The sequence below is a fragment of the Populus nigra genome, chromosome 4, assembly GCF_951802175.1.
Source record: "Populus nigra chromosome 4, ddPopNigr1.1, whole genome shotgun sequence".
Lineage (NCBI taxonomy): Eukaryota > Viridiplantae > Streptophyta > Magnoliopsida > Malpighiales > Salicaceae > Populus > Populus nigra.
In genome coordinates, this window is record NC_084855.1 from 5,415,547 (window position 1) to 5,428,589 (window position 13,043).

The 13,043-nt window shown below is 37.2% G+C and overlaps 2 protein-coding genes and 1 long non-coding RNA gene across 3 annotated transcripts; 2 read left to right on the forward strand and 1 right to left on the reverse strand.

Annotated features, from left to right (window-relative positions):
• Positions 1-797: 797 nt before the first annotated feature.
• LOC133690473 (uncharacterized) lies at positions 798-3,784 on the forward strand. The gene is made up of 5 exons (XM_062110692.1): positions 798-1,103; positions 1,675-1,813; positions 1,961-1,992; positions 2,583-2,669; positions 3,243-3,784. Exons 1-5 carry the CDS (start codon positions 882-884, stop codon positions 3,375-3,377), a joined length of 615 nt encoding a protein of 204 aa, XP_061966676.1. The 5' UTR covers positions 798-881; the 3' UTR covers positions 3,378-3,784.
• Positions 3,785-4,971: 1,187 nt separating this feature from the next.
• LOC133690474 (uncharacterized) lies at positions 4,972-6,251 on the forward strand. Its single transcript, XR_009841453.1, has 2 exons — positions 4,972-5,295; positions 5,473-6,251. It is a non-coding gene; the product is annotated as an uncharacterized LOC133690474 (long non-coding RNA).
• Positions 6,252-6,965: 714 nt separating this feature from the next.
• Positions 6,966-11,298, reverse strand: LOC133692957 (PHD finger protein EHD3-like). The gene is made up of 7 exons (XM_062114142.1): positions 11,122-11,298; positions 10,438-10,731; positions 10,083-10,256; positions 9,639-9,968; positions 8,731-8,820; positions 8,527-8,571; positions 6,966-8,346 (listed from the first exon to the last, which is right to left on the reverse strand). The coding sequence occupies exons 2-7, from the start codon at positions 10,669-10,671 to the stop codon at positions 7,435-7,437; spliced, it is 1,785 nt and encodes a 594-aa protein (XP_061970126.1). The 5' UTR covers positions 10,672-10,731; positions 11,122-11,298; the 3' UTR covers positions 6,966-7,434.
• Between the last annotated feature and the right edge of the window lie 1,745 nt (positions 11,299-13,043).

Below are 13,043 nucleotides of genomic sequence, written 5' to 3' on the forward strand. Positions count from 1 at the left end.
TCTGCCATGTTGCTTGGAATAAAGTGGGACTGAAGTCGAATATGGCAGTGTGTTATTTTTAATAATCCGGCATTTTGGTTATGCTGTAACCTTTGCATTTTGGCTGTAAACTTTGTTTTTTTGGTAATGTTTATGATTAGTTTTGAGTTCTTACACTTTAAAAAGTTCATCTTGGTCCTTTTTTTATTTTTATTGCAAATCAGTCCTCATTTCAAAGTCTGTGGTCCTTGGTTTTTTTTTTTTTTGTTTAGGCCTGGATAGTAGGAGAAGTTTGAGCTGCTGAGCAAGAGTTTGATCAATTATCAAAAACAGGAAAAAAAAAACAGAGAGGGAGACAAGGAGAACATGAAAATTGATTTACAACAATAATTTTGTACAAGTTGGCCGGCCTCCCAGCCAGCCAAGAGCCTCCTTCTCGCTGCTAAATAAAACTCGAAATAAACAAACAATTAAATGAATTCCTTATGCCGCCATTCTATCTTATAAAAATGCAAGTGTTCCTTTGCTACTGTTTGAAAAAAAAAGATTCTATCATGAATTTATAATTCCTGCTCCCACCACTTACCCTTGTCAAAAAAAAAGAAAAAGAAAAGGGAAAACGTGAAAATCCTTGCTTTTTCCAAAGGCTTTCTTATCTTTTGTACATTACGGTGGGCCTTCTCATGATTCTTCCGGGCAGTAATGAGTTACTTTCAAGCCTGTCTTAATTTGGGCCACAGTCTGGCCATTTATAGTGGGCTTTAGCTTTTGACTACATGTACAAGAATCCCAATTTAACCGACAAAACCCAGGCAAAGCTCAGTCATATATTTTCCTCTCCTGTCCTGTTAGAAAATCGAAAGTAGTAACAACAGCAACAACAACAAAATTATCAGAGAGAGATGAAAGTAACATGGAAGAAGGAGAGCAAGAAGCGACCTTTAGCAGCCATATCAAAGTACCCAAACCTCCCTTTTGATCAACAAGATATGCTCCACAACGACGACGAAGACAATAATAGCGATACCAGGCAACTGGGTGCCTCTCACAAGTCCTTGGATTCAGAAGCATCCAATAGACAACTCGCCGACTCTTTCCAAGACCTAGGCAACAAGCTAGCCGAGGTATTTCCCTCTCTCCCTCATTCTTCTTCTTCTTCTTTCTTTCCCTGAAAAGCGCAAATCTGACAATATTATTGCGGAACTTATGCTATTATTGAATTTTTTTGTGATATTTCAGTGTTTATGTTACAAAAGATTTGAAATTTGTGGTTTTCCGGACATATTGCGTATGCAACATATGTGGGTTGTGTGGAACTTTTTGATATCACTGTTTACTTATTTGGAATGGCAGTGAGGAGTCTGTATGATTTGCTTGTTCATGGTAAGGAAACGTTTACTGCGTTACTTGATGCTAATCTACCGGTTTTTTCCGATTCCTGCTGTTGTATTTTCTGCAGTTATGCCAATAATACCAAGTTATTGAATTATCTCGTTTCTATTTCTGTTGATGGCATGTCTCTGATGTGTGTGTGGTGTCTGTTTTCTAGCATCTGTTTCGGTATAAGACAAATTGAAGAAGAAACTCTATTTGGAAGCGCAGGCTCGAGTTTATTCTATGCTTTGCTTAAGTACATAATGATGACATTTTATGCAACAGCTGGAATATATTTTTTGATTTGCTATCTCTTTAAAGGATGGAAAATATCGTGAGGCACTTGGGAAATGGGAGGCTGCTCTTAATTTGATGCCTGGAAATGCAGTCTTACATGAGCAAAAGGCACAGGTTTTGCTTGAAATTGGAGATCCCTGGAGTGCATTGAAGGCAGCAACTCGTGAGTTCCATGCCTTTTCATCTCTCATTCATGAATTTCAATCTGTGTTTATTGCCTTGATTGTTCTACAAATATATGTTGTATTTTGCATTTTTCTGAAAATATAAAGTCCTAGGAACCCCAATTTACTTTGGAATTTATTGACAGGAGCAACTGAGTTGGAATCGTCATGGGCGGAGGTATACCAATGGCATACTCTACAATGTGGTTGCTATTCTGCTTTCATGTTTTGCTAGCAGGATGCTATTACGGTGCCATCTAATTCACCCTAGTTAAACTAGCCCTTTCAATGAACTTGTTTGTTGAATATTTCACTGCTTCGTATAATTTACCCTAGTTTGCCATACATGCAAGTTTATGTCTGAGACTTCTGGACTGTTGACACCTCCTTGTCTCTGTTTTTATTTCTCCTTGGAAATTTTCCTCCATCTGTCCCTTTTCTTGTAATGAACAAGTAAATTTTGTTTCCCTCCCTCCTAAATGTAGTGCTTCCTTAGCTATACACAAGTCAGGTAGTAGTGGAACTTGTCTCACTTAGAATGTCAACCGATTGGCAGATGTGGCTGATTTTGCTAAATTGCAGTTACAGTTAGTGGTGTAGCATAGCATTCATGAAATATAGTTTCATAAATCACTTTATCTATTTCTTAGTGCAGTTCTAGTTATAACTAAAAGAAACTCTTGGTGCAATTCTAGTTAACTCAAAAAAATTGTCCTTTAAAGTTTGTTAAAATTATTCTCACTTTTTTCTTTGCCGTGGCCTTCTCAGGCATGGATCACCCTTGGCAGAGCACAGTTGAACTTTGGGGAGCCTGACAGCGCAATTGAAAGCTTTGATAAAGCATTAGCCATTAAGGTAAAAACTCGTGTTTTGGAGGCTTGACCTTTCTGTTTTAGGATCACTGTTTGTCTGAGCTTTCAACATAATATGGATTGATGGGTACTACCTGACATCCAATGGTGAAAACAAGAAAATTCCTTGGCTAAAGATTATTCGAATTCTTAACATGGGCTTAGGTTACTGAAATTATATAATGTCGATTTTGCTTATATCTTGGCAATTTGCTTGTGTTGGAAAAATATCTCAACTTCGAATGTAGAAGCTTGAGTGAGTTCTTATTTTTCCACCCGTTCCATTCATTGAGTTGAACAGTCTAGTAGGATTGTGTGGAACACTTGTTGTCTCACTCTTTTACAGAAATAGAAACATGATGATTGTTCCTAACATCTAACTTAAGTATTTTTTTCATCATTTGCTTCTTTCACTTTTGCCACTGTGAGACTGATTTATGATAAGGTCTCAGTTTAGTACTCCCATGACATGTGGCATTCCTATAAACATAATTTAGCTTCTAGAGGTTGATCGTAAACCATTTTCATGTCTGTATAATATTTGCACACACAAGTTTTTGAAATGCTCTGTCTGCAGCCTGATTCTAAGGAAGCTCAAGGTGACAGACACGGTGCATTACAGCTTGTAAAGAAGCGAAGGCAGCTTCATTCATCAGGTTTGAGTAGTAAAGAGAACCGTTATGTGGTCAGTGACAAGACTGAGAGCTCCTGAGGGGGGATTTTAGTTCATGGATTTGCTGATGGCCGAATCAAGCATTATGTGCTGTATAGAATTGTCAAACATAGTGTCCTTGTAAGTCTGAATGAGAAATCTGTTTGTGTGAGTGAACCATTCAAGGTTGCTGCCAATAAGAAAGAAGAAAGTGAGTAGATTCAGGAGTAATTCCTTCAATAAGAAGGAAGAAAATGAGTAGATTCAGGAGCAGTTCCCTCAACTGTCTATCTCTATAAAGTTGAAGACAAACAGAAGCTGTCCTATCTCAATTTTCAAACGGCATGTTTTCACTTGTGTTAGGACAGCTTTTGAATGTGCAGGAAAATGAATAGTCCATGCGCCTGTACAGTGTAACTTTTCAAGCTTTAATCATTCAAGCCACGCTGTTACTCTCTGCTTCAAAACTGAATTTACATGCCTCCTTTGAAAATCTCAAACAAAAATTGAAAGAGAAATGCCATTCATTCCAAAGAATCTATTACCGAATCAAGTATCTTATAGGTGTTATAGGGGAAGTTTTATTAGGTTGTGTTTGGTTAATGTTATAGGAAAGATATAAATAAAAAAAAAGATAGAAATATTGTTGGGTTGCTACAAGTGTTCTAGGATAAAGACATGTATATAAAAGAGTTAAAAATGTGATAGGTTGAGGAAAGATAGATAGAAAATTTTAGAATGGATTTATGAATTTTTAAATGTACTTTTTATCATCAAATGCTACTTTTATTCTTCCATCTATACTTTTATTATTCAAGAAAAAGAAAAGAAATGCAAGATTTATATTTCAGGCCCAATTCTATTACTAGTAGGGAAACCTTCACATGGTAGAGAGCAAGAGTATTCCGGCACCCCACGCCTACAAACAACCAGCTACTGCTGACCAAACGATCAATGTGCACAGCTACCCAACCCACAAAAAATGTCTAGTACTGAGCAACACAACTCACTCTCTAAGAAGAACAAACAGGCAAGCTAGCCAACGGACTAGCAAATGCTGTAGTTCTTCCAATGGTACTGAAATCAGCCATTGAGCTCATAGATACCATCTTCACAGCTACTAGTGAAGGTGGCTGCGCATGCATCTCACCTGCCAAGATTGCAGCTAGAATTCCCTCAAAGAACCCAGATGCATCCGTCTAGCTAGACCGAATGCTGCGTCTTTTGGCAAGCTATGATATACTCAAGTGCTCAACATGCATTAAAGAGAACGGGGAAGTTGAGAGAGCGTATAGTGAAGGACCTATATGCAAGTTTCTTGTTAAATTGAAGGTGGAAGTGGTGGATCCGACGCCCCTTTGTTTTTCGTTGCATCATTATGAGGTCTTGAAAAGCTGGTATTTCCTGGTGTTTTTTGTGTTTTTTTTGTTCGGTTGACCTTTTAAGTAGTACTTTTGAATCAATAGAGAAATTAGGCTACTGCTATAACAAATTGATGAGCATTTCTGATAGACAAAATAAATCATATGGGTCTGTTGGGTTGGATATGACCTAAATCAGACACCAAGAAATGAAGTGTTCAAAGAATTTGGCATTCTCTGTGCTATAAGTAGACCTGTATAGGGGGGGGGGGTGTCAGAGTAAATAACTTTCCCTTACAGAATGTTGGTTTTAAGTGATGTAATGGTCTGCCAGGTACCTCCTTAAGGATGCTATACTTGAAGGGGGATGACAGCTTATGAGCATCCAGAAACTGATCAAACGTTCAGTAGGGTATCAATCTAGCAATGTCAAACCACACTACCTTGATCTTGAAGAAGATCCTTGATATTTACGAAGATTCATGGCTTCAAAGAGTTAGTTGATGTTGGAGGTGGAATTGGAGTCAGTATCAACATCATCTCTTCTAAGCATCCTCACATTCAGGGTACAAATTATGATCTGCCCCATGTAATAGCAGATGCAACGTCATATCCAGGTATCATTGCCTTCTTTTGTTTTTATAGCATTATTGTACAAGCAAGACTCCATCCCGTCTGTATTTTGATGCCATTTGCTCCGTAAAGGACTGTGGCTAAACAACAAAGTGGTCCCCTGTTGTCCTTTTTTTCTCCTTTCCTTCCTGCTTCTGAAATGATGAACGGTGTTTTATCAGTTTGATTACACATACACGAGCATCAGAGCCTTTAACTTACAACAAGGCATTTTACGTCTTAGGCGTGGAGTATGTTTGGGGGAGGTATTGTTTGCGAGTGTGCCAAAGGGAGATGCTGTTTTCTTGAAGGTAAAGCCTCCTTGATTTGAAATCTCTGTTTTCTTTAGTTAGTTGAAGTCAGAAACAAAACTGGTAATTGAAGTTCATTGTCAAGATGTGAGAAAAGGAAAAATTAGTGAAATCAGAAGACTAGTCTGAACTTCATAGAAAATAATTTAGTCACCCCAGGAGATGGTAAGGTGATCATTGTGGAACTGTTGCTTGGAGCGATGAGCGTTGCTTGAAACTTCTCAGGAACTGCTGGGAAGCTCTTCCAAGAGATGGTAAGGTGATCATTGTGGAATCAATTCTTCCCGTTGCACCAGAGAACATTGCTTCTTCACACATTGTCTTTGAGCAAGATTTGCTGATGTTAGCTCGAAATCCTGGAGGTTAAGAGAGGACATAAAAGGACTACTAAGCCTTAGCAATGAAATCTGGTTTCTCAGGTTATCTGTTGTGCTTACAACAATTGGGTTATGGAGTTTCAGAAAGCACAGCCATGAATTAACCTTAGCAATTTTCCATTTTTGTTTCTTCTCGTTATTGTTTCTTTCCCCTCTCGGTTGCTCTTGCTCCCGGTGGTTCAAGTCACGGTGACTCTAGGCTCAAATAAGAGGGAGTCGAATGGCAATGTTAAATACCAATAAAAGCGAACTTAATTGTATTTTGTTATTTCATTTGAGATTGAGAAAATTCCTGCAAAAGTTTACAGTTAGGACTTATGATTGGGCGTAGATTGTTTAAAAAACCCACCGGTATTTAATCAGAGCACCATATTTGTTAATGTGATAATTTGCTCACTAGACAAGCTTGACAGCAGCGAGGATACCATCACCCCAAATCAGAAATCAGTTCTGCAGCAGCACAGACATCGCAATGTCAGGCATAGGTTACAAAGTGTGTTATTGTATTATACTGTAGGATTTTTAAAATATATATTTTTTTAATTAAAAATATATTAAAATAATTTTTTTTTTTTTATTTTTTTACATTAAAAAAATTAATTTAATATTTTTCAAACAAAAAATAATTTAAAAAACACTTTAAAAATAAATTGCAATAAAAAAAAAACCTCACAAATTCACTATGTTAAACCATCTGTAAACATCATGAAGAAGGTTTAATTAAGAAAACGGTGTGCACCATGCGAGTCTTCAAATCAACTGCGCACCACAGCACTCCAGAACTGCCATGTTGAAATGCAGTAAGCATGCAGACATTCCTGCTTTTAACTTCAAATCACCACTGGCACTCTCATCAACTAGCGTACTCATTTCAAATCACTCTCGGTTCCCTTGATAAATGCAGCTGGCCAAAAGACTACACCTCCAGGGAATGAGAGAACCATCAAGGTTCACCAGCTAAAGACCTGCATTAGTTGGGCGGGGGTGTGAAAACTGAAAAGTTGAGCTTCTTCAAGTACAGAAGAAAATGTTCCCTGTCATTAAAAAGTACAGGTTGTTTGAAATTTGGGAACAGTTTCTAATTTCACAACATTACTGTCAGAATTAGCTTTCCCCTTACAAAGAATGAACCGTATTTAGTACAAAAAGAACAGAATGTTGGCCGTCCACTGTTAAAAACATCATCTCCAACACATATCTTATGATTCCCTGATCCTTGTCACTCCATGTCATGTATTTGCTAGTTGCAAACCAGTAAATATACAAGCCTACAGATCATGAGCCTGCCAGGAGTCGTGTATCCAAGTCAGCAAAACCTACAAGTTTACAACCTAATGAAATATTCATCCCCTGTGAAGCGGCATAGTCAAGATTCTTGGCATCAGTTACGCATACAAAATCAGTATGATATATGATCAAAAACTCAAGACTTTTGTCTTGTAATCTCCTGAAAATGTCACATGCTTTTCAACTCTTCATTCGATTGGCAGCCAACTTCACAATTTAGTGCTGCAGTTATAAGCATGTCCATTCCTCTACCTTTATCTGATTCTTCTCCACCCTCCTCGTAAAGTTTCTTGAGGTTTTCAGATTCCTTTTTAACCCCCTCATCATTCTTTTTCCGATGACTTTCAGATTTCTCATATGCCCTCCGTGCCCTGCGTAATCGCTGTATTTTCACACCACACTGTCTGCAAAACCATTTCCCTTTTGGTACAGAAATGCGTGGTGGAATCATGCAATAAAGGTGGTATGCATGGTCACAGCCGTCACATAAAACAATCTTATCATCATCTCTATCAGTGATGCAAACTCTGCATAAACAAGAAGGGCAATACCAACGATGACCACATGAATCTATCTGCCTTGTTGTCAAGCATCTCACATGGTAGTACTTGCCAGGGCATTCAGAGTGATCACAAATCTTTATCTTCTCTCCATTACCCACTGGACTTCCACAGATTTTACAGGTGCACACATTTCCAGTCCCTTCTGATGAAAGTTTGACCTCATTATTCGCGCTAAAATTTGATGCCTCTTCAAAATCATTGAATGGTTCTTGAGTTGATAAACCAATTTCATCATCAGCTTGCTTATTTTGGGTCCTGCAGCAACTCAATCTCTCACATGCTACACAATTCTTATGAGGGGGTCCCATTCCACTTGTGGTGCAGTTGTGACAGTACCAGCTTTTGGGGGGAATCTCTCTGACACCTGGCACAATACAAGAGACATGGTACATTTGCTCACATGAATCACAAACTAAACAATCCCTCCCATCTGCCTTCTCCCCACAACGCCTGCAACTGCAGACTCTGTAGACATAACAAGCATCTGTTTGCTCTGGCTTGCCATGAGAATTGGAATCCTGGATACAAAATTGTATTGCAGCACAAAGGTTTAAATAGGAATCAAAACCAACTATAACTTAAAAGTATTACAGTGAACATGCACTTGGCTTGCTACTGCAATTCAGTGGTATATATTTCCAATGCCAGCATTACAAAACTAATTGTAGTATTGTACTGCCATGTTTCACAAAAATTACCTCATGCTTTTTATCTTCAAATGTACAGTCTACTAATCCTCCCACCTGGCAAGCACAAGTAAATGTTTCAGGTTTAATGAAAAGAAAACTATAAAAGGGCATTAAGAAACAATAGTAAATTGAAAAATGAAGCATATGCTGCATTTAGCACAGAACTCAAGTTCTTAGTCTGCCAGAAGAGTATCTACACATTGGCTGGCTTACCCGTTCATTATAGCAAGTCTTTGATATGTCTGATAGGCTCTTTGCGAGAGAGATTAATTCAGCACCAAAACCTTGAAGTTTTCTCCAGAACTGAAAATGTTGTTCAGTTTAAATGAATGGCACAACAAAAAGAAATTGCATTTTCTTCTGAGAACTAGTAAACAGAAACAAAATCATACATGCTGAATGACATTACAATGAACAGGACCAGTGACATGAACATGTAGTAGTTAGCCAATTAAAATGAACAAGCTATGATCACGGTATAAATCACAGGAAAAAGTTATTGTTAATATAGCCACTTACATGTTCTATATTAACAGTAAGAGATGTGAAAAATCTAACTTATCAAAGTATAAGTAATAAAGATGAAGGCATTATAGTTTTCAACTCCTAAGAGATCCCCCAAAATATGTGACATGCAGTAGTGAATCGCTCAAAAGTTTGTTAACTACCAGAGAGGGTAGAGGTTGCACAAGTGTCGCAGGAATTCATTTAAACAATTGCATCTAGCAGATAAGATCGTGTAAACATTGTGGTGATAAAATGAAACTTTAAAAGTTTAACTCTTCATAAAGGACCACAACATCAAACAAATACTTACTTTCATTGGTGCATGATGTCTTAAACATTGTATCTTTCCTTTCAACTTTCATATAAAACAAATGTATATATCCCTTTTGCATTTAATGGCTGGTTACACAACGTGCAGGGGCGGGGGGTGTGAAAACCTTGTCTAAAGTGGAAGATGTATCCCTTGGCTTTTGTAATCGCATTAGTGGCACATAAGCAAGGTGGTACCAGGAAAAACCAGACATTCAATCCTAAATCTAACTCAACAATGATTTCAGCAAAATCTTTGTAATTGACAATATCAAACAATGCAGAGAAGGATTGTAATAAATTACCTGCTCAATATCCTCACAGAAAAGCAGAGGCAAACGGTCATAAGCTCCCTCTTTCATTCTTTTGTCTATGAAATTCAGGCTAAGAATGCTGTCAGTCGTCATTCCTTTGAAATTTTCAAACAGTAGCTTACAAAGAGAGGTGAACTTTTCTGACAGTAGGATGTTAAGGAAAGCATGCTGGCACAAGTCAGTTACACTGTGATGCTGTGATTCTTCCAAAGTACCATTTGAAATGACACCTACATGCCCTTTAGCTGTGCTGTGAGTTCCATTAGCCATCCGCCCCAATGAAGGTGACTTATGCCAATCTGCATTACAGTTACCAGATTCCTGCGACAAAAAAATTTAGGGACAAAAAAATGTTAACTAGTCAAAATACATGAATGAGAAATGAATCTTATATTTATTTAGCACATTCAATTTAATAGCTGCATAGATCTTAACTGCCATCATAAGTGCATCCCTGATGCACCTCTGTATGCCATGTTCATCATTACTTGATGATTGATACATGTAGTCAAGGACAAATTTTCTCCACTGCCTCTGTGAAACGTCACCTGAATGATTCAAAGAAGCATGATTCTCACGAAGATGGTCCTGTGAATCATTCTTTATGGTCTGCAAGAAACCACATCTTAGCTAGAGCAAAGAACAAGAATAAAATGCACAACACAAACACTTCCAGTGCAAGTATCTTCTCTACAAAATCATACTCAATAAGAGTAATTTCCAACAAGTCAATACAAGATGAGATTGCATAAGGAAAAATTGGCATGGACGGCCTGTATTTGTGAGTTACCTGGTCTGAAAATCTACTAGCAGCTTCCATAAAAGATTTCCCATCCTGTTGACCTTTCCCATCCAAACTTGACCTCGTGTTCCTGCGTCTCTTGTAAGTTCGAAAACCTTCACTGCTGCCAGAGCTTGCTTCAACACCGTCATTTCCAAACCCATTGTCCATTGCTTCAATCTTTAAGGGCTGAACTATTTCTTCTGTACCCTCACCATTGCCCATTCCTTCTTCACCAACCATTCTTAAAACGTTCAAAAAGAACCCTAATTTCGAGCTTTTCAGCGCCAAATCAGGGTTTCACTGTGACACCAACAACAAAAAAGAACCCAATTAGGGTGAAACCACTGAAAACATTACACAAGAATTTTATAAAAAAAAAAAGCAGTAAATTTAAAAAAAAAAAACCTCCGAGTCAGTAATGTTAAAAATAAACCTAGGCTTCCGTCTGGTATCCAGGAAAAAAAAAACATAAAAAGAAAAAGGAAAGGAAAAGGAAAAAAAAATTGCACTAGGTTACTCAGCCTTAATCAAGTGAAATACTAGCAAATTCGACATGAATGACCAGCAAAAAAAAATCTGAACATTCTTTTTTTTCTCATTTTCTTTAGCATTGCACAGTTACCACACAGTTAACATAAACAAAGTAAATAGAAAATTAAAATAGAAGGAGAGAGTGCAAAGAAAGCGTACCAGAACGAGTAGAGAATTTTTCTAGTCTTTGGAAAACCGAAACCCTAATTATTTGAGAGCAGGAAAACGAAGAAGACGTTGAAGAGAGTTGGATTTGTTAGAGAGCGAGAGGGACTTGGCTCTGCAAGTAGCAGGTCTTCTTATCCTTTTTTGTACTCCCTAGTTTTTTTTGAAAAAAAAAAGAAGAATCCGGGACCTCGTTACATTTTATCTTTACATTTTACTCCTTTTTTTTCTTTTATTGAAAGCGAAAAGGTTGGGTCGGATCTTGTAACGAATTACCCATATGTTTTAATACACACGTGGAGGTTTTCAGTGGGTATGGACTTGACTGTGAAATGATTCTCGGCTCCTCCTCCTCCTCCTCCTGAGTTTGGTGAGCGAGGCAAGAATCTAATAGGTCCCTCCCAGATTCAAGTGGATGCCCCATGCCATGCCTCGCGTCCACGTGGCTTTCCTTTTATGGCTCCAGCCTTCCTTTTTATGTTTCCATCTTGCTTTCATCTTTTGCCTTAATTGATTTAACCATCCATCTATATATTTATTCCATGTGTTTTTTAATAAAACTGATGTTGTGGACTTTAAAATATGCATTTGATATACAGGATTTATTAATATTTTTTAAAAAATATTTTTTAGTTGGTATATATTTGTTTTACTGCACATGTTTTAGGCACATACCAATACTTATGGACTCAAACATAACATTTAAGCCAAGTCATTGGATGCACATCTAGCTTTTCATGGGCTTGGGTAGCACATCCAAGCCCAGGTGTTGAGCACATGACTAACACTTTTATGTACTTTAAGTATTGCGCTTGATCCTAGAGATAAGGCATTCTCAGCATCTCTTGGGCTCAAGTGTGACACCCAAGCCTAAATGCTAGGCACATGCCTAGCATAACATGGGCTCAGGTCTCACGGTCGAACTCAAGCATGTTGTCAAATGTTTTTTTGGGCCCAATGCACATCCTAACTCTTTTTTAGACATAGCTTTGTGGCTTGAATCCAACATTTTTCTTCTTAAAGAGTTTTTTTTTTATCAAATCCTATCTTTTTGCATGGATCTTTGTAACGCCCTAATTTTCTAAGACGAAACACGTGCTTAAATTTCAGAATTATCAGGGATTTTTTTTTATGTACTCTACTGAAATTTCAGAAGAGTTTTCTATATAAATAGAACATCTCAAGTTATCGACTTATCAAATCAACACTTTTATACAAATTACAAACCACAATTCAATCATCTTGGATCATCACCGTATCAATCATTTATAATTAAATCCAAGACATCCAATATCACATTCAAATATTCATATGAGACTTTAAGAAGAATATACATAGCATTCTAGCATACACGAACAGTAAAGACTTTTACACTGATTTATTGGTCATTAAAAAATTAAATAAAGATATTATTGTCTTTTTATATTATTTTGTATGGTAAAAATACTTTTCTACCTCTAAAATCAATGAATTTAAACATGCTGACCAATGTTTTTTTTTTAGCTTTGCACACAAACTTTAAAATAAGTAAAATACTTATTTGCCATTAAATAAAACAAAATAGCTTATATGTATTCAAGGGTGTTTTGGTACTTTCAAATTGGTTTATTTGTTATCTCCATAGTTATGGAAGGCTTTTTGGTAATTTAACATTTCTTTTTAATATTAAATTCAAAAAAGTTGGTGTCTTGTGTTTTTCACGCGTCAGCACATTGATGACATCCGTGTTTTTTTTCACGACACGTACGAAACTACCATTTGTTTGAAAATGGCCTTTCGTCATGGCATTAAAAGCGCCGCCACATGATATTCCTCCTGATATGGATCGTGTTAGTGGTGAACCGGCAATTTGTCGTCGGTGGTTGTTTCTTCTTTATTCTTTCTACTTTTCTCTCTTTTTCAGTTAAAGTACATGT